This window comes from Squalius cephalus, assembly GCF_949319135.1.
Source record: "Squalius cephalus genome assembly, chromosome: 17".
NCBI classification, from domain to species: domain Eukaryota; kingdom Metazoa; phylum Chordata; class Actinopteri; order Cypriniformes; family Leuciscidae; genus Squalius; species Squalius cephalus.
In genome coordinates this window covers 33955564-33978444 of record NC_137138.1, presented here as the reverse complement: position 1 = coordinate 33978444, position 22881 = coordinate 33955564, and the positions used below count along the sequence as shown (strand labels likewise).

Sequence of the window (22881 nt, the reverse complement as noted above, 5' to 3'; positions counted from 1 at the left end):
AGAATGTAACATTTTTGACCATCTCTGAGTAACAAAAGCCAGGAAATAAACGTCATTCTGTAAAATAAGTATAATGAACTATGCAAAAAGCATTTTGAACAACTCCAGTATGTTTTATTTAAAAAAAAAAAAAAAAAAAAAAAAAACTGTTCACCCCTTACATGTTATCACGACATGCATTCATGTGCATCAGTCACTCCAATTATTACCTTACAGTCCATCCGTTTTCAAATTCATACCACAACATTGATGTCTGTCAAAAAATAACGTGCACAATACACGGTAGTATTAACGAAAAGCAGAGGGACAACACGCATCTCCTGGAAAACCCAAACTACCGGATGTGTTGAACGAGTCATCGCTTTCCGAGAAGAGGGAGAAAATGGCGGCTGGCTTCAACTTGCTGTCTGTCAAAGACGATAACGTCCCTAATACATAATGCACTAGAGTATAAATCTGTTCTTCACTCGCTGAAATGTACTGGGAATGATCAGGGAACTGAGTGAAGTACTTCAACACTGCGTGCTTAAGAGAACAAACGCCAATTCGACTGTAAAACTCCACCGGGTTAGTGAACATCCTTCAACGCGTGTTGGTTTTGACGGACATTTTTATGCACAAACTACATATTCTGATTCTGACACCCAAAAAGTTCATCAAAATCACCATCTCGGCAAGTGTTCTCGTAATCACAGCCGGTTAGATCTTAATTGAGCATAAACGGTTAAGAAAGAAATCAGGTTAAAGAATATAGGTTAACCTATAAATACCTGCAGCTGTCTGTGTCATTAATATTATTTAAACAACAAAATAGCTAAGATTAATCTATATTAAATGTATACAGTGAAAACTTGTTATTTTACATTTAATACTGAATACTAGTTAGACCTTACTTTATTTGAAACTTTGTTATATTGTATTTATCTATGCCTTATTTTTTACTGACTGTTCACTAGCTTGCCTTTAATAATGTCTGAACTTTATTAGTTAGGCAAGTAGTGTGTCTTAGCTAATTTAACCCCACCACCAAAATATTACTGTTTTTCTTGCTGATCCGAAAAGTTATCCGATCCGTGACTTAAAAACTGCAATATGATCCGAACCGTGAGTTTTGTGATCCGTTGAACCACTAGACAAAATAAATGCTATTGTCTTCGTACTGTATTTCATCTTGCTCTCATCACACTGAATTCAGACTGCAAACTCACAGCTCAAATTAAATCATCTGATGAAACATTATGCAATTTCTTTGAGCATGGCAATGAAAGGGTTCTCAATGACCAGCCCTAACTGGGAATGCTCTTTACTTCACACCTGGAAGAGTAAACTACACAATGTTTATCCGTGTATAACTAGAAAGTGGGCAACAATTTGCCGAGGACTTACCACATATTTAGGAAGGGAAGTTAACCGGCCATTAACCAACAGACATTTTATACTAGCCAGGAACAGACTGTTCACAAAACAGTACATCTAACAATGCAAGTACTTACCTATAAAATGCCCTGCAATAACCATAAGGGTTGAAATATCAAATGAAACCTGACGCCAATAAAAACAGTCATTTAAATCCAGCAATTAAAGCATCTTTTTTGCTATCATTACATTTTATATAGAGGCTAAATATGAATGGTTAATACTGAGCTTAATAAGAGTTAATGTTGAGGTTAATAAGAGCTGCACGATTAATTGTTAAAAGAGTGTGATCTCATTACTAAATGACAGGGATTCGCCTTTGACAAGTACGATCCAGAGACAGCAGTTGTCATGTATAGGTATGAAACAGCCACAGTATCATTATTTCTGTCGTGCAATCATTCATATCATCACAGAAGTACTGTGATAAAAGTTTAAAGTTCAGATATAAACACTGATGTCGACAGAAGCGATCAAAATAGAGCAAATCAGCTTTAGAAAGTAACTTGATGCTTGAAATAACGATTGTACACCAGTAGGTGGCGACAGGTGACTGTCAAAATATGCATTAGTCATTGAATCATTCACTCAAGAGATTTGGTCAGATATGCTGATTCATCAAGAGTCATTGAATCATTCATTCGAAAGATTCATCCAGAAACAAGTGAAGTCTGTATGAGTGAGTCATTGAATCATTCATTCAAACCATGCATTTTAAACATCAACTCAGATTAATTAAACATTTTAAATAGACTGCAGCAATTACCATTTTGTCAGAACCTTTGTTTAGTTGTCTGCTGAGAATCGTGGAAGAATCTAGATCTCTATTTGAAACGAAAAATCAGTGCTTCTCATTTTATCCAGAATTGTGTAGCTCTGGTTAATATACACCAATTAGCACAGTGCACATACATTTTGTAATCATTCAGTAATTACCGTCACTGTACAACTGTATGGCCACAAAGCTTTCATCAGTAGTGGGTTCTCCTCTGAGGAGGAAGATTAATGGAGCATAATATATCAGAGAATGTGAAAACCAAAAAGGAACAACCACCCAAGATTAAATGAGGTCTACAGGGCGAAAAATAAATGAATAAATAAATAAAATGAAAAAAAGAAGAAACAAAATGAACTTACAACTTTAATAGGTTCAGGAAAGAGGGGGGAGTTAGCTGGAAAGGCCTCTCCTCCCTGCTGGATTTCTTGATTTCTCCTTTCCCTTTCTTTCATACGGAGCACATTCCGGTCTTCACGGTTCATGTTGCTAACAACAGAGACAGAGTCACTAAGCAGTGAAGAATCAAAGAGAAAATATCTTCCTGACACCTTCAGCTACATTTAAACCAAGACAAAGTTACACATTTGAACAACAAATGGAAATATAAACAGGAGTCAAGCAGAGATGTGCGTGGTTCCCTGCTCTGGTTTAGAAATCAAAACTGGGCTATTTCAAGACAGGAGAGCTCAATGTTGGAGTTAAATCGACACAAACTTTGAGTCTGTCCATCTATGTTTTACGCTGTGTGCTTCGGCTAACCAAACGTTATATAATGTTTCACACACGCCATCATTATCCTCTCTGTACATCACCGAATGACTACGTGTGGCCTAATAACGACAGGACTTGCAAAAGTAGTTTCAGATTCGGACAACATTTACCACACTGGAAATTCTGATGAAAGTACAGCTAACAGCCAATGAAACGTCCTGACATCTGTCAGTCTTTGATGTGCATTTGATTTTTTTTACTTTCAAATAAAATATTCTTATCGGTTCAGATCGTCATTCAAAACCACAACAGGATGAAACCTACTCTCTCAATGAAACATAGGTGATGTTGTGTAGAGGCTTATTAATGAACGCTGAAGACTACATGGATCATAAAATACAGGTTTCAACTCGTTTCTCAGGTAAAGCTGGGAATTCATTAGTTAGTTATACTCACTGTACCTCCATAACCATGCCAAAACTACAGGCTCAGTGGTAAAACTATGGTTCGTTTCAAAAGCAAAGGGACGACAAAAATGGGCAAAAAAAAAAAAAAAAAAAGGGAGGGGGAAGAAAACAAAATGGTGAAAGGATGAAAAATAATGGGGGGGGGGGGGGCAAAACAGCAGGAGAGAGAGCACAAAACAAACAAATGTGAGGAGAGTGAGAATGAAAGACAGGGGGCAGCAGAGAGCGAACAAACAAAAGATGGATGAAAGAAAGCAAGAAAAAGGAGAAAAAGAGTTAATGCATTAAGTCTTTACAAAACCTATTATTCTTAGACTGTAAACAAATCACTAATTAAACAGTGTGAGAGTTAAAAATGCCTTGATATTACAGGCCAATTCATTAAAACAACAAACATCAACAAAGTTGCTTTCGCACAGAGTCAGTGATTAGATCAGTGAACGTGAGGTGTGTGACATCACGGCGGGGGGGGGGGGGGGACTCGAAGCTTTAGATCAGGTCAAGGTAACAGAAGGGCTCTGACGGGCGCGTCGAGAAAGCTCAGCGAGTGGATGTGCTAATGGGAGAGCGTTTGCACGACAAAACCACTCGAACGACCGATGCAACGTGCAGACGCTTGACTCACACACACACACACTACGCTGCACCATATCCAATTAGTCAAACCATTAATGGTCTTTGCTGATGAGCTGGAGTGTACACCTGAACCTCTCTCTCTCTCTCTCTCTCTCTCTCTCTCTCTCTCTCTCTCTCTCTCTCTCTCTCATCAACAGTTTCAATAACGTCGAGGGTTTGAAGCCTCAGCAATGCATCTCACTCGCTGCCTTCGGGTTAGATCACAATGTACTCCACTTCAGTTTCAAACCTGGACTCGAGCTTCACCACGGCTCAAGAGCAAGGTATACGCTTTCAAAGTATGCTTGGGGCATTAGGAAAGGCCTTCTGAAGTGAAGCGATGCGTTCATGTAAGAAAAACATCCATATTTAAAACTTTATCGACTGAAATAACTAGCTTCCGGCAGACGGCGTGCGAAAGTGGCACTTGACCCGACGCACGACGTAATGATGAACACGGTTGCCCAGCCCTGTTTGCCTGAACCTCGAGAGGCGTCAATTGGCGTCATTAACTTGTGCGTCGGGTCAAGTGCTACTCTTTCGCACGCCGTCTGCCGGAAGCTAGTTATTTCAGTCGATAAAGTTTTAAATATGGATGTTTTTCTTACACGAACGCATCGCTTTACTTCAGAAGGCCTTTATTAACGCCCGCAGAGCCGTTTCGAGCACTTTTAGCATGAATAGATGCGCTTTAAAGGACTTCCAAAGACATACAGCCATTCACTGCCATTATAAAGCTTGGAAGAGTCAGGACATTTTTTAATATAACTCTGATTGTATTCGTCTGACAGAAGAATGTCATATACACCTAGGATGGCTTCATGAGTAAATTATGGGCTAATTTTCATTTTTGGGTGAAGTATCCCTTTAAGAGCTGCAGATGAAGCGGTGATTTTAACTACAGTAGCAGAAAAATAGATGCTTTTTCTAAAATGCTGCAGAAAACAAGAATGCAGCGAATACAATTATTTGTATCTGTCATACAGATGAGACACGGCATATTAAGAGGATTTCATAACAAACAATGTTAGAATTTGGAAAATGATTTAGAGATGGCAAGGGAAGACCAAAAAACTTAAATAACTAGTTCATTTTGTTTTGTCTTCAATGATGAGAGTTGATTATTAGATTACGTACATAGTTTGTTTTTAGTAGTTGATTACTTTGAGCAAAATATAAAAATGGCCTATACTTTAAGAGCTAAACCTGTGTTTTCTCAGTCATGTGGCATACATGTATGTGTCTAAATGTCAAATAAATAGCCTGATGAAACATCTGATCTAACCTTTTTATATCCATATCCAGTTGGGAGAAATATTAACTTTTTTTTTTTTGGTAAAACTTGTTTAAAAATATAAAATATAAATAAAAAATAGTCTCATCTTTGAATATTTTGAGTGTTTAGGGATTTTTTTCTTTTACAAAGTACTCCGGCTTCCTCGATGGAAATGTTTATCTGCTCCAAAAAAAGCATTGTCCGGATCTCCGCTGGGAAGGAAACATAGACCATATCCTGATTTAAGTGTACAGTCCTACTTCTGATTTAAGGCCCGTTCACACCAAGAACGAGAACTAATAACAACTACACTAGCGTCCACACCAGCGCACGATATGGTTCTTTAAATGCTCGAGCTCTTTAAAACAGGGTGGATTCTGATTGGCTGTCAATGATTTTCCAGTTAATCCGGAAAGAAACGATCTGAAAGTGATTCCAACGATATCGTGCATTGTTATTATTTTATATTTAGAACTATATCTTTATGGTTCGCGTCCTTAGTGTGAACAGGCTTTTATTCATCCAAAATTTGCCAAGATCTCTCACATGACACAATGACATCCTATGATGCAAGTGTAAAGCAAGCTGGGTGATTAAATGACAATCAGAAAGTATTGCTGGGAAATTGACATGTCTTTTGACGGGATTGCTTAAATGTCCATGAAGCAATCTGAAGTGACGACTGAAGAAAAGTATGAAAAGTAACCTGAAAGATATAGGTTTAGCCAGGTCTTATATTTTTCCACATATGTCTCTACATGCCCAAAGAATAAGCAGTTTCAGGATAGAGCAAACGTTCACAGTTCACCTAAAGTGTCTTAATATCAATATTTCCAAAAGGGCTCTTCACACAGTAATATAATCCAGATTATTATCCATCCGGCCCATCTAGAATATTCTGACTCTTAGTCAGTGCACGGCTCATTTTAAGACCAACTTAAAATAAGGCAAGACAATAAAGTCTAAGAACTAAAACTAAGCTAAAGAAATAAAAGAAGAACGGTATGCAGATTGCTGAGAGAAGGCCTCAAACTTTGCCGTGACTACTATAGGAGTTGCTCACTGAAAACATGGCTGGTGCTTTAGCTTACCCTGACTGAGAGGCCATGGCCTCAACCAATGAACCATTGGAAGAGGATTGAGAGAAAATTCCAGACAACTCGATGGCTCTTTCCAGCTACGGCTCCCTCCGGTTTAGTACCGTCCACTTTTGAGGCACAGTTTTCTTGATCGGCAGCTTTCACGCTTCAATCGTCACTGCTGTATTTCCTGGGAGTTGAGATAAATCTGACTTTAGGGAGGGGAGGTTATAGTCTGTCTACCGAACAAACCACTCAAGCTGAAGAGAGGAGGCACAGCTCAAGCATAGAGAGGTGAGGACATCACAATAAAACACTAAAGTGTGCCATATCAGATGCTCTGGAACAAATTTACAGTGTGACAGAGTAACCATTTGCTCATCAAGAAGAAACACAAACTGATAATATACAAGTTTCACAAAACCAACACTAATGATACAACTCATCCTTCTGCATTTTATCAATAATACCTCCAATGTGAAGTCACGTAATGTGAAGTTGATCTACATAAATCCTTAAAAACCCTGCTTCTCTACAGGAGGACACCCCTCTTGTGCTGTGGAGAATGGTGCAGTCCACCAACGCCCTTATAAGGACATGTTATTTTATGCCAGTTGGCCCCTCCTCTCTATGATGTGAAGACTTAGGGCAGCCAATCAGCTGCGGTCTCTCAGTAAACACATGCCCTCCCCCACTTGGGCCTGAGCCAACACTAGCAGCGTCAGTTTCCTTAAAGGGCCAGACACGCTTTTCTCCAAGTCTAGAGGGAAAGCATGTCAGAAACATTAGTACACCCAGGAGGCCATGAGGCAATTAGATGCAATATGGGAATCACCAAAAACAACTGACTAACCATCCTGGTGTTTTATAAAAATGATGATAAGTGATAATAATTAATTTTAACAGAGCGATGCGCTTCACTAAACCATGTGGGTGAATAGCAATTATCCTAAAATAAGCAGGGATTAGCGGCACACATCTCTTATTGGTCAAGTATGACAAATAACAAGATTTTTTTTATTTTAACTCTTAAACACGTTTTTGATTCAGTGCAACAGAACAACCAATTAAATCATTTTATGACAGAGCATAAAAAAGAAAATGATATTTACTACACAAATAAATCAATTACTCACAATTTTTAATCGCCATGACCGTTTTTAAGCATTCAGGGTGTGATGTCACACTGAATCAACCATAACCTTTGACCCTTCCTCATAATTCTATATGATTACAATTGTGTTTTTATTTTAAGACAACAAACTGAACACGGCTGCTTTTTTGACTAAAACATTTACTTAAAAAAAAAGTATCTATGCATGTACTTCTATGAATGTGTTTGAGGGACGAATCTCAAACCAATCACTGAATCAAGAGTTTTAATGAAGCTTATCAAGACTAACACTGAATCAGAGATGTAACGAGTAATTTCTTACTCGTAAAAGTCACAAGTCATGAGACATGGAAACAGTCTAATTAGACTAATGTCTTTAGAAACTCGATTTCAACTAAAAACGTAAGCGTTTTGGCCGTTCATTTACACAGCAACCGTGTTTTGAGGGCCTGGAAATGCGAAAAGTCTAAGTTTCTGAAAACTATCCACTATCGTCTCTGTTTAAACTACAAAAAAGGGTGTTTTGGATTCAGCGAATCATGTATATCATGTTCAGTCAGTCAATCTGAGGCCATACATAAGATCCCCAATTACTTGAAAAGATAAAATCAAAACGCTTCAAGGTTAACCGGATCCTTGAGCTTTTACATTGGGACATGCATGGCTATATAACATGCAAATAAAAGGGTTAAGGGTTTAAACAATTTGTATGCATTTTCATTTCTTTGTTAAAATGCAAATACATCCAAGTAGATGAGAGAACTTGTGTGTGTTTTAGTTGCTGTAAAGCGATATTCTCTTATACTGGGAAAGATTCTGGCCCACATTTTATGTGCATTATTATTATGCCCGGGAGAAGTGGGTTAATCTATTAATTTATTGTCTTCATTTACAAAGTTAAAAGTGTACAGACATTATAGCACACAGTGTTTCGGACATCTATTGTACAACTATAGATGACGGTACATTATTAAGACAAGATGCCTTATGTATTCTTTTGATTAATGACCTTAAAATACATGAAGATTTGAGAGAGGACCTAAAACTGACACTGGCACTGGGGTGTTTGTGTTTGTTTGTTTTTTTCAATGTATGAACCGTAGAGTGCAAGTATTTTATCCATTCATTTTTCCCATGGGGATTTTTAAAAGGTTTTCATTAAAGATTTATAAGCTATAAACCATGAACCGAACGAACCGGCTACGAGGAGAATCACAACATTACAAACTTTGATTTGAAGCAAAAAAACACTTTAAAATCATACAAAAAGACAAAAGGTACAAGAACTTTGGCTTTAATCAAATTAAAAACGATGGAGAAACTTAAAACTACTCATTTACAAATTTTACTGATTTACAAATATATATATATTAGGGCTGTCAAACGATTAATGGCATCCAAAATAAAAGTTTGTTTTTACATAATATATGTGTGTGTACGGTGTATAATTATTTTCTATATATAAATACACACACATGCATGTATATATTTAAGAAATATTTGCATGTATATACTGTGTATATATATATTTATATTATATATAATTTATATTATATATAAATATTTGATATATAAATAACACATTTTCTTAAATATATATATGCATGTGTGTGTATTTATATATAGAAAATAATTATACTCCATACACAGACATAAATTATGTAAACACAAACTTTTATTTTGGATGCGATTAATCGCGATTAATCGTTTGACAGCCCTAATATATATTAGGCATGTATGTATGTATGTATGTGTATGTATGTATGTATGTGTGTGTATGTATGTATGTATGTATGTATATTATATATATATTTTTATATATATATATATATATATATATATATATATATATATATATATATATATTAATTAGAGGTGGGCATAGATTATTTTTTTTAATCTAGATTAATCTAGATAATGGCTCATTTGAATTCTGCCGAAGGCATTCAGAATATGTGTGCTACCCAAATAATGACTATAAAAGTAAGTCTTTGAGAACGGGTTTCTCAAGCCAGGTGGCGCATTAGACCAGGGGCTCATCTCCTGTTTCCAAAATGCATCACAAACTGCTTGAGAAAGCTGTTCTACTCATAGACTGTAAAAGGTTACTACTGTACTGTTACCGTCCGTAGGCAACATTAGGTAGGCCTATGTTATTATCAACTACTATAGGCTATCAATTAGGGATGGGCGATATGGCCTAAAATCCATATTGTGATATACATTGCAGCCTCTTGCGATAACGATATATATTATAATAAAACCATTTCAGAACAGGTTACACAGACCCTGCTAAACAACTGCTAAATGTTTTTTTGTTTTTTTTAAAGGGTGTATGTAGTTTTGAGAACATATATTGTGCAAAACTGTAAGTATACAACATAATTTTGCAGATAAATAAAATGTAAGTACACTAGCTGCAGAGACTTAAGTAGGTCTAATGTTTATTATGGCTTGGAGCTTATGAAACCCCAAATTTAAAATTAGAATATTGTCTAACTGATGTCTTTTCAGTTAAAAAGAAACACAACAACGATTCTTAAAATCGGGCGCAGACAGAGATTATGTGCTACACCACTCACTAAGATATATTGGGAATAATATGCGCGCGCTGGTATTCAGTGATATGTTTCGTTTTGAATTTGAGGTGGTAGAACGGATTAGTCGTGTGTTAACTTACCGAACTGTGACCCCACACACTCTGTCTATTTGCTGCTGCTCGTCGGACGGCTTAAATCCGAACCAAGTCCAAATAATGGATGTTGCACCTATCTTTTTCACCAGCTTTCACTTTCAGCAGTTTACTTAAGATGACGACGAATATGATGCGTTGCAGCCGGGTGTACCTCGCGGCCGCGGGTAGATTGCGTCATCATAGCTTGTGTAGGATAGAGCAGCTCCCAACCCAACTTTGAGAATAGATTAACGGCGATATTTTTTTTATCGCGCGATAAGAGTCTCGCGTTAACGCAGCACGTTAACGCCGATAACGGCCCACCACTAATATTTATATATAATATATATATATTTATCAAATATGCATATACATATATAGAAAACATTTAAGTATTTTGAGAGTGTAGAAAGATTGACTCGATTACGCAGTGCTTCATGGGAGTGGGCGGAGCTTAAGCTTTTTTCGACTCTCTGATTGGTGTAATTTTCTGTATAGCATCATGGGTAATGCAGTTTTTCACCAGGAATTCCGCATCATTTTAAAACGAATAATTCTATATGAATGAATTATATTAATGAATCTCTGGCTCTATTTCTGCTTTCATAAGCGCCACCTACTGTCAGAGAGTGGATTTACATTTTCCTTCAGCCCGTCAGACTAATGCCAAAATTATGCATTGTTATATATTTTAACCAGTTAATGGGTCATAATTGATTGTGCACTCTAAAAACCATTAGATCACAAATTCATCAGCTTTTAATTCTAAACTTGAATAATAATGCATCTAGAATTATCCATGGAGCAAATAAAATACCTTATTTTGATTCATCCCTTTTTTTTAAAATGGCTGAAATGTGAGGTTGATCATATATATGTTCGTCAAACTTTATTTGAAAATGTTAGTAGATGTTGTAAGTCACCAAACCAACATGTTTTTGTTCATTTAAATTCCCGCCATCATTGTTAATAATGTTTGTGCTAATAAGCGTGCATAGCGTTGCTAGATTTGTTGTTTGTTGAAAGAATTTCAGTGCGTGCATCAGTACTTTTTGAACATTTCCAGACAATAACATGATCATTTTTGTCACTATATAATCATGATATGAGATGACGTTTCATCTCTAACACACACAGAGACGCAACGTTTCTAACCCAAGCTTGCCTCTGTGCAATATTAACTTCTTTAAAGAAGCCCTTTGTACTCAAAATGTAATCAACAGTAAAAAATTAACACCATTTTTCAGAAGGCACTGGTTTATTCCACACTGTATTTGTGAATTAGTGTTAAAGACGGCAAGGGATTTCTTCACCCTATTATTTACAATTGTTGTTTGTCACATAGTACAAGGAAAAGGAAATCTGTGAACTGTTCATTTTCCAGAGCAAACTCAAATCAAATGCTGATAGTAAAACCATAACATGAAGAAAACCTTAAAATAGGGCAGGGCAATATATTGAAAACGACAAACCGGCAGAAATGCATTAAAAGTAGGCAACACACTTCTATGGTAGTTATGCCAGTGTTTATTGCAAAGCTACAGTGCCACGGTATTAAAAAAAAGCATTTTTACTTCAGTTATATGAATACTGATTAGGACTGGATATCAAAACAGATGTCCCGATATGATTCAATTTATTTATAAATAAATAAAGGTTATCACACAAAAATTGTAGATACCAGTGATGTTGAACAATTCTCGATTCCAATGTCAATACCACAGTTAAAAACAAACTAAACTAACTCATATAAATTTCAAAGATTATTAAAAGACAAGAAAACAGTGATTAAAAAAAGAACAAATCATTAAACTACAAGCAATAACAGCAATAAATGCAATAGATACAACTGAAATAAACAGTTCTTTTCAGGTACAGAAATTGAATAAAGTAATCAAAATGTAAAATAGCACTACATATAATCTTCACTGTATAAACTAAATAGATGAATCCTTATTCAGTGAAGAGCAGTGAGTGACTGTCTTTTGTGGTTTGATTAACATTAAAAACACAGACAGCATCAGGAATATTAGGCTGCTGTCCCTTTAAGACATCCAATGTACTGATACACACACGTTGTCTTTCACGACTGTCTACATTCACTGAAGTCATAACAGAGTGTGTTTTCTAATATGCTCGTCAAGGTGGGCATTTAGGCCTCGTTTACACTGCAGGTCTTGATGCCCAATTCTGATTTGTTGCCTTTATCCGATTTTTTGACTGTCCGTTTACACATTCTTTCAACTGTGACCCATATCCGGTTCATGTGTTTACACTTGCCATACGATCGTGCATGCTTAAAAGGTTAAACTCTCTTGCACAGATGGGCGGACGCGCAATATGCTTGATCCTAGCTCTGCGATATATGAGAAGTTCGGCAAACATCAGCATGATTTTGAGGCGGAGGAGGATGAAAAGTGCCATCACTGCACATATGCTTCAGTTATTGTGTGTGAGAGAGATCTCAGGACTGGTGGGAGCAGATTGTGTTTAAATATTGGCTTTAACGAGGAGCAGTGGGTCCGAAATTTTGTTGTGTATGACGATATGTTGTGTCAACGTTTGTTCACATTCCTCTCCTGCGGCGACACGACGTTTCATCGGGTCATCCGACCCTTTGCAGATGGACGTCGGGGTTTCTCTCGTCATTAAACCGCGGAGACGTCGCCTAATGCCTCAGAAAATGGCACATATATTTCCACATATGAATGAGGCCTGAAACCGATCTGGAAATATCCGAATGCATGCGTTTTTTTTCCTGTTTACGCTGTCATACAACACATCCGATCTGTGTCACATGAGCAAAAAAACGGAATTGGGTCACATTTCACTGACAGTGTCAACCAGGCCTTTGAGATACACTTGTGTGATTTTGTCCGTTCAAGTGCAAGGAGACGTGAAAGAGAATTAATTTTATAATTTGCACACTGTCTGACGCGCGCAGCTTTCTGTGTGCGCACACAAATCTCCTCACATAGCGCCCTGAGTTCTCTCATGAGCACTGGCCCGATCGGGACACCGACAGTTCCTCCAACCGCCTGGAACGTCTTTAACGCTAAAAGGCGAACCTGCATCCGCCATGTTCAGCATCTAGTGGAGGAGACTGGTGATAAGAGTAACGTCCATCAGATATTATGTCCAATGTTTGCGGAAGTAAATGCGGAAAAAGATCAATTTGAGGCTTTTTAGAAACGATCAAAATCGACCACTTTTAAAAAAAACATCAATCAAAAAAATAGCCCAGCCCTAATACTAATAAACACAAGAGTAAAAAAAACGCAGCCGTCCTTCGATTGAGTTTTCCCGTCCTTGCGCACAAAAAAACACACACACTACGTCAAACACACAAACTAAGGCTTCATTTGGGCAGCTTTAATGATTTCTTGAAGTTATTGGGTTGAATCAGCCAGATGATTTCTTCACTGACTCACTGAACAGCAAGTTAGTGTCCTTTCAGTGACGTCCCTTCTTGTGTACCGAAGGCTCGTGAAACTTAAAGTAATGATTTCTGAATGGTTGTGTGGCACGAACCCTCTGCCGAGCCCCAGTCACGTTTACACACACACACACACCCGTCTGAGCTTGCACTGCCTCGGTCAAACAAAGAGCGAGAAGCCATCACTCTTACCTCCAGAAATGAGGAGTGATATCAGGATTAACCAGGCGTTGACGCCAAATAATTATATGTAAAGAAATTACGTTTCAAATTGGATGATGATATAACAATTAGGTTCCTGCACACTGAGGCTTTATATTCGATTTACTCAAACATTGTGGTTTCTTTCGCTATAGATATTTATTTTACATTTCAGATAAAAACTGATAAGAATACTACTAAAGCACTAGTAATATAAACTATACTTTATAAACTCTTACTTTAAATTACTTTATAAACTCTTACTTTATAAAAAATACTTTATAATCGCTGGCTTACGGCTGTACCGTATACTGTATACGCTGATTATAGTGAATATAGTTTATAAAGTTATAAAATATGGATATTTTCTTGGCCATAAACACATGGCTTTGCTTCAGAAGGCCTTTATTAACCCCTGGAGTCGTATGGATTACTTTTATGATGGATGGATGAGCATTTTTGGGCTTCAAAATCTCAGGTACCATTCACTCCCATTATAAAGCTTAGAAGAGCCAGGATGTTTTTTTAATGTAACTCCAATTGTGTTCGGCTGAAAGAAGAAACTCATATACTCCTAGGACGGCTTGAGGGTGAGTATTTTTGGCTTTGGGTGATATAACCCTCTAGTAAATGCAGGGAGGTTTTTGAAACACTTTTCATATTTGGCACGGGACACGAGCAGCCTTTAGACACAGCAACACAAATGGTCAGGAGTATCTCGGAAAACAGGCTTTTTTATGCTTGAAGTGACTGGGAATCTGCTGCAGTAAATGAGCGCCTGCGGCTGCTCTGACCTCACACAGCCCTGAGGGATTCCAGAAAGCAGGTTATGTGACATATCCCAGCATCACAGTATGTTTAAGGCAGGGTAAGTACGCGGATATCCTCAACTTTCAGTTCCAGAAACGGAGGTAACTTTCGGAGTATGCAAGGAGCCATAGCAAGTTACTCTCTGAACATAGGGTTAGTTCACTCCAGAAGTGTTCAGCACATGCGTGCCACAGTGAGGAGGCTCCAGTGAGCACAAAATATTACATATATAGTTATATCGATATATAAAGCACTATTTTATTCATATATATATATATATATATATATATATATATATATATATATATATATACGTTTTGTGAGTTTATTTTTAGTCCATCTCCTACCCTGAAGTCCGTTTTGCAGAGATGGACTAAAAATTAACTCCCAAAACGTATTAAAATGTATTCTGGAAGATGAATTCTTCAAATAGTGGTAGAAGAGGATATGGTGCTGGTCCTTCAAGACTCACTCTCAATCTGTCTGTCTATAAAGCCTATAAAAAAACAGTCTTCATGTATTTTACTACTCTTCAGCTTGTGACTCTTATTAAGAGGGGGTCATTTTTTAGGATTCTTTGCCTAACCCAAGTCTCTGAGATCCTGACACCTTGCTCTTCTGGAGACTCCAGGTAGGTTGCAGTTCTGGAAAATGGTGGCGCTGAAGACTAAAGGGTTCCTGATGGTTTCACACTTAATTCTTCACCTTAATTCTTCATTCTTTTGCAGTTAACATGTGTTTTTTCTTCTCCACCTGTTTTTGTCTGACCCTGCTGACCCAATGAGCATTTCACTGTCCAATGGTCATGCCTTAACTGCAATCTCTAGTATTGCATTAGTATTGCATTCTTCTCATGGGGATTTAATAATTTTTGACTTTTCAGTCTTTGTTAAATCTCATTTTTGGCTTATTTTATCTGTAAAAGAAAACTTGCCTAATAATTCTGCACACCTGAAAATAAGGCATTTTTCATTTCCAGCCTTCATGAACAATTATATATCACTTATACATGATTAAATAGACAATTAATAGTAGTTATTAAGTTTAATATGGTTTGGAATTGGCAAAATGTTCCTGGAAATAAAATATGATCAGAAAATCAACGTGCCTAATAATTCTGCACACACTGTAGTGTTTTTTATAGCTAACTAACAAACGGATTTTGTTAAATGCAATGTTACTTGACATATTTTGTTCACATTCACAAGCTGTTTTATTGACATCTTTCCGTGGTTGAAACACTGACTGTGAGATTACATGAGAAATTATATGGATTTTGTTAGTTGTACTGTATCTTTGAACATACCTTCTGATATTCATGCATGTTTTTCTAGATATAATTTGTATTAAAGTGGAAGAAAACACTGGCGCTCCGCGCTGCCGTTTGCACAGAGACGCTACAGCAATCGGTCACGTCACATTTAACAATTTTCTTCACACACAGTGTGAGTTGCAGTCGGACATGTTTTTCCGCACACTTTTGATTTGACAGCATATAATCGGCTCTGATCATCGGCTGTTTTTAAACAATCGTGTGAAATAATAGCGAAAATTATTCAGTGAAAATAATAGATTTTATCGGCCGATACCGATTATTTGCCGATACATCAGTGCATCTCTCTCTCTCTCTAGTCTATATATATATATAAAATAAAAAAAAACATGATATATCTTATCTTTCAAATAATGTGGAAGCAAAATTACTAATCATAAAAAATAAAAAAAGACTTTTACAGCCAAGCACAGGCTTATTTAGTTACATTAGATTGCCTTGTGTATTAACAAGTGAACTCACTCCCGGACGCGTTTCTGGAACCAGCACCGCTCTAATAAGCAAGGTTTAGTTTAATCCACCGAGAGCTCAGGGGATGTTTGATAAGATAACCTTGCTTTCTGGAACACACCCCGCTGAGGTCGCAAGTACAACAACAACAACAGCAGCGATCCTCAAACAGAAAAGAGCAGAACATGTAGCATGGCCTGTTAGATCCCTTGCCAACAACTTTAGAAGCTTTTAGAAACTGACAATGGCAAACAAGCGTCAGCCACAGTCTTTCTAGTCATAAACACAGACAGAGGAAATGGTCAACTTAAACCACAGATCTCAGCTGAAACAGGAAGTGTCGAGACCTATGATGTTGTTTACACACAGGTTGTGTTGGGCTCAACAATACACCTCTTGCATCGCAGACTCAGAGAAACACAATTTCTGTGCGAGGAAAAAATTCAAGTTTGCAGAGTTTTAGTGTCAGTACTACATTAAACTGCTGTTGAATATAATGAATGGGGGAATATGTGTGTGTCGTGATAATGCCAGATGTCTGATGTTACCAGTAAAAGTGTCCAACATTATTTTAAATATATCTAGTCAGTGACAGAGAATATTCATCAACAATAATTCAGTATTTTCAGCTTCAGAATCATGAATATTGTTATTCTGGTGTCTCTATTGTCCTGTGCTTTGGGTTTCAGCACCGAGTCCAAGACTATTCATTTACACTCACAATGTGATACCAAATTTAGCGTTTTAATCAATAGTACATTTTTAGTTAACATTTTATCATATGTCTTGGAGTATCGCAATAATATGGTATCGTGAGTTCAGTATGGTGATATGTATCGAATCGTTACACCCCAGTGTGCACCTCTTCTGATCACAGCGTACGGGTCAGAGACGGTGTGAGCGCGTGCGTGTTTAGTTTGGTTACATAAGCAGCACAAGGCCTGTCCCAGCTCAGGGTTTACATCTGTGCCAAGAGCCTGCAGGCATGCATGAGTTCGCTGGGTAATTATTCATCTCATTTATGCAATACAGCAGGATGACATTTTATGGCTATAAACTAATATTTATAAACTGCCTACTAAAACCTATTAAAGATTTATGTAAAAAATAGCATTTATGAAAGTGGAATTTTTCACTCTTAGTCCAGGTTTGTACAAAAATGTGCTGACTTTAGATTGTCCGATTAAATGATAAGTCAAGAAAAAGTCACGGAGGCTTTTAATCCATCACTCTTAAAGTAGAGCATGGCTCCGGAGCTATTTTTCCATTCATTTTTCCCATAGGGATTTTTAAAAGGTCTTCATTAAAGGCCCACTGAAGTGCCTTGAAACACGCAGCGTTATTCAGTGTGTTGAGGTCATTTCCACTGGAACAGGAAGACGGGGCGGGACATTAAATAGCTCCTCCCCTTTTTTAAATAGCCAATAGCGTTTAGTTTATATCGCAGCTCGGCTGTTGAGCTCCTTAAAGCTGCAGTTGCCTCCTTACAAGGCTCGAAATTGCGACCATTTTGGTCGCATATGCTCCTGAAATTTAATCTGTGCGACCTAAAAATATATTTGGGAGCATTTGTGCGAGTGCAAATAATGGTTGTGGTGCGACCTGTTTTCATTTCTCTAAAAAACGTTTGCAAATTACTTCACAGTGTGTACCTTATGTGCGCTGATACGCGATGGCCGGACCGTCATTCTATCCAACGTTATATAACCAATCCCGGGGTTTTTCCTGCATTGATTTTTTTTGGGCGGCCGCCAAAGCCTTATTTGATCGGTGCGTGAGTGACTGCTGCGCTTGACGAGAGAAAGCCCCGGCCGCGCGCGCACACTCTCACGTCTTCAAACAACACGAGCGCTGTCTTGCTCTCTCTCCCTCGCGCATATTAATCAAAATCATTTGACACGATAGAAAAAGGGCGGAAGACCGAAGTTTCACGTGGAGCATTCGGAGATTTTTTTTTCTCCTAAATTACCGTGGAGTGTGAATTGTGCTAAAAAAGAAACTACCGGGATAATCACAACACTTGCCGTATGCTACACGTCCACTAATGACACGTCCGATTCGCGAACTAATGACTCATTTGAACCAATTCACTTTAATGAATGGTTAAAACAACTGATCTGTCCAACACACTCACGAGACGTCTGAATCGGTGTATAACAAATCGGTAACACTTTACAATAATGTTCCACTTATTAAATTCTAGTTAACACAGTTAACGTACTATTAATAAACTGCACTTTGTTAATTTGTTAACCATTGTTAATGTTAATTTCAACATTTGGGCTACTAATAGCCTACATTATTGAAATATTTTTTTTTATTTGTTAACATAGTTAATGCACTGTGAAGTAACATTAATGAACAGCTGTATATTTATTAACTAAGATTAACAAAGATTAATACAGCATTTTAATAGCAATAGAGTGCCAAGTGCCAAGCAAAAAATGCAGGGACAGGTGTGTGGCAAACAAATCAGGTTCATCAGGTTCGATTATTAAGGCTTTTAATTGGCAGGATACGTCAAATATAACCATACTGTCTATGAATATAACACTGCATACACAATCGCCAAAGAAGAGCTTGCCTTCACTAAATTTATGTCAAATGACAAATCATGTGCCAATATCATCGGGGTGAGATGATATAGAGCCAGAAGACCAAATTTCAAATCTTGGCCACAGGATGAAATAAAATCTGTTAATATATAATTTGTAGTTGTGGTGCTCCTAAATTTTTGCTGGTGCTCCTAACTTTTTGAAGTTGGGAGCACCAGTGCTACCAAGTAAAAAAGTTAATTTCGAGCCCTGTCCTTATCTCTAACGTTTCTCCATATCGCTTTAAAATACAGCATTCTGTGCAGAATTCAAAAATGTCCGATACGTTCTGCGACTCGATCATATGATCCGCTCTGTGTGTCGTGTCTCTAGACCGGACTTCACTCGCCCCATGTTTACGCTGAATCGTTCCCTATCCCCTATATAGTGCACGACGTGCCATTCACCATGTAGAAAACAGTAAATGTGTGAGCAAGTGACTGATTTTTATCTTTTATATTTGTTTATAATGTAGGGGGCGGAGCTTCAGATTCTAGAGAGCATTTGATTGGACAGAAAATCTGATGAGAAGCTGAAGTGCCGAGCGATGTCTTCAAAATCATTGATTATATTGGCGGAAGTGAGAGACTAAGTTTTGAATGCTTATACTGTATCTTCTTCTCAATGTGAATTTGGTCATTGTTTTGGAGCACACTATCTTACAGATTACAGTAAGATTAACATATTCATACTAAAAGCCAAAAAACTTCAATTTTGATTTCATGGGGACTTTAAAGGTGCATTAAGCAACTTTTCATGTTAAAAATACCTGTTTTTCTAACCCATACATGCTTAAACAATTGCCTGATGGGCTGAATGAGCCCTTCTCTGATCACTGCGATTGCCTCTATAATCCTGTACAGTAAAATAAATAAGAGGGATTCGGGCCGAATCTGAGACTGGGCGTGACGTCATGCGCGTTCAGTTGCAGTGTTGCAGTTTCATTTGTCGCCAGAGGGGGGCATAGTTCTGCAAAAACTCAGAGACTTGCTCTTTGCACCTTTAAAGAGTTATAAAACAAAAGCCAAACCAATCAACTACAAGGTGAATCACAACATTACAATCTTTGATTTGAAGCAAAAAAAGCATTTGAAAATCAGACAAAGAAACAAGACTGAACTTAACGGCTTTAGTGAGGGGATCCCGTTCAAGCATTGCGAAAGAAAATCTAATTAAAAACGACAGCTACATATAAACATTAATTCATAGATGTTGATTATCTATAAACAATTTTTTTTTACATTTATTGCAAAATATGCATAGATTTATATACACAAATATTTAAAGTCACCATGAAATCAAAATGGACAGTTTTTGTTTTTTCATGGAATATTGCAATAAATTATTTATCTCTGCACATCATAATGGTTTTAAATTCACGTGCCTCGTAATCTTGAATCGGAATAACTTCCTCTCTCTCCCTCCATCTCTTCTCTGATGACGAGGCAACCTGTCAATCACATGAGATCCACCAATAGCAAACCATCCAATCAATACACCACAGACAAAATCAAGCCCCGCCCTAAAAGACTAGCACAACTTTTGTTTCATGCTGACTTTATGTATTTTGAAAGCCTCATTCAGAATGGGCTAGTGCGATTAGCTTGTTTTGAATCGCAGTTGTTGGCGATTTCTTTGCAGAATTATGGGTAATGTAGTTTTGCTTATTATTTTTTGGAAAAAAGTAAATACCACTATTTTCATAGCTCACAGTGGGTTCATCTTTAAAGGTTTTACAAGTTAGTGTTAAAAAGCAGTACCTCTATGGAGAAAATACATGGGATTTTTTACCGTAACCTGACTGTTGCACTCTTTGGAAGGTGAGATTGAGAAATTGCAAGTTTACTTTACTTCCATCATACTCAAAAACAATTCCTGCAACTGACAGAGATAACAGTCACATGTCTTGTGCACTTTATACTCTCACACACACACACACACACACACACACCAGCCTAGTAGCCACTACAGTGGAAAATGGTTTCTCATCCAATTTTTTTTTTTACCATGTTGTCCATCATGACAACTGTGTGTAGCACTCGTGCCTCTCTCTACTTCCTGAAAAGGGATACACACTTGTTTCCATGCCATTTGCATTGCCCTTTGGACTGAGAATACACACTCCCTAATCACTTAAGATAGACAAACACAATATTGCATTTCTGAATTCGAGCATTTACAAGTTCGAATTTGCATACTACACAGTGCACACCTAATCTATACCACAGTAAGTAATAGTAAGAAAGGTATAGTACTATACAACTCCAAACAAACCCTAGTTCCTGCTTTAGCTACTGACATTTTAAAATGGCCTCCAAACATTGATAGGCTAATACAATTACTACATGTTTGCAAGATATGGTGGTTTAATGATGTTAATCAGTAAATTATGACTGCGAACAGTAGATTCGCCCTAAAAGTAGACCTACATGTATGGAGTAAGCACTATGACCCCTCAATAAACATGTCTGAATAAGGAACCTAAAAACAGGATACTGACAACTGTCAAGCACAAAACAAACACTGTTGAACTAATCTTACAAATATCATACTTAGTAAACAACTTGTTTTCTTTTGCTCTGCAGGTAATCACAACTAAAATGTCTAATTACAACAAAACATGCGAAGTACTCTCAACAGAAACCAGTCTGAACCGAATTTAACTCCCCAAACAACTGCCATTTTAACTGTTTTTTTTTTTTTTTAAACTGCCATTTTGACCGTGTTTACATTTTGTCAAGTTTGTGACGCAAATATTTTTACGCCATGACGAAGCACTGACGTCACAGTAAAAAAGTTACCAGATTATAATAATAATAACAACACTACTAATAAACAAGCAGGTGAGCTCCTGAACCAGTCAGTAAGGTGTGTTCACGTGACTCTCCCATTAGCATTCAACGATGTGTGTAAAGTTAAAACTCAAACGCCAATTTAGTTTGAACGCCGTTAAATTATCGATCAGCAGAAATGTCCACTTCTGGTAATAAACGTGCCAAAAAAAATGGCATCAAATAGAAACGCTTCATCTGAAAGCGCTAGATATAGGAGGATGTACATCTAATGACACATTAGCAACTGTCCACGATCGAAAGTATAAAATTGATAATTAATTCCTAGTCGATGGCATGTGAGTGTGAGATCAGGATTGGACAGTTCGCATGTTAGCTAAACACTTCAACACACTCGTTGGACGAGCTATAAAGCTTGCTCTCCTTCATTAACAGCTCGTTACAATCTATCTCATGAATAAATGATCAAATGTTACTATACATGGATCATTTAAATTATGTAATCGCCCGATTTATGGCCCACTTACCTCTTGGCTTCTTTTAGGCCCGAAGCATTCTAGCTATGAAGCCTTTCCCTTTGTTCACACTGATCTGCTGTATCGTCCCAATAAATGTGTCACACACCAGCAAGAAACGCGTAACTGCTCTAAAAGACAGCGCTCGCTTAAGTGAGCCATGCCGCCGAGGCTCGTCTGCTCGTCATGATTGTGTCGGACAGATTTTTCCAGCAGATCACGATCATATTTTCAGGAGATCATCGCGTCTCTGGCTGGCTGATGTCGGCTTGGTAAACTAACGTGGTCACGTGACGCGCGCGTCCTCTCAAAGCGGCCGCGTCTCAACGCCAGCGAACAGCCTAAAACTAGACAACTCAAAAGCAGACTTTTTAAAAAAAATAATAATATTTTTGTACGATGTAGTTTCGGATTATGTGTCTAATAACCGATACGCAATAACTAATTTAATTATTTCTATTTATTATAAATTAATTATGTATTACTACGAAACAGTATTTGTTATGTAAGTCAACGTTTTATTCGTTTATTAAACTGCATATTATTTTATATTACATTACCGGTCAAAAGTTTTTCCTTATGAATATTCAGCATCTTTACTCCAGTTTTCAGTGTCACAT

The 22881-nt window shown here is 37.4% G+C and overlaps 1 protein-coding gene across 5 annotated transcripts in view; it reads right to left on the bottom strand.

Moving 5' to 3' along the window:
* The window catches only part of aff4 (AF4/FMR2 family, member 4), a 51797-nt gene extending 29237 nt beyond the window's left edge, over window positions 1-22560 (bottom strand). For 2 of the 5 annotated variants that reach the window (XM_079847095.1, XM_079847096.1), the window contains exons 1-3: window positions 22274-22505; window positions 6355-6532; window positions 2554-2680 (exon numbers count right to left, since the gene is read on the bottom strand). In XM_079847095.1, coding sequence (XP_079703221.1) covers window positions 2554-2680; window positions 6355-6371 — 144 coding nt within the window. In that variant the 5' untranslated portion in view covers window positions 6372-6532; window positions 22274-22505. Of the gene's footprint in view, window positions 1-2553; window positions 2681-6354; window positions 6533-22273 lie in introns of all 5 variants that reach the window. The other 3 variants (XM_079847097.1, XM_079847098.1, XM_079847099.1) reach the window with 3 other exon arrangements.
* Between the last annotated feature and the right edge of the window lie 321 nt (window positions 22561-22881).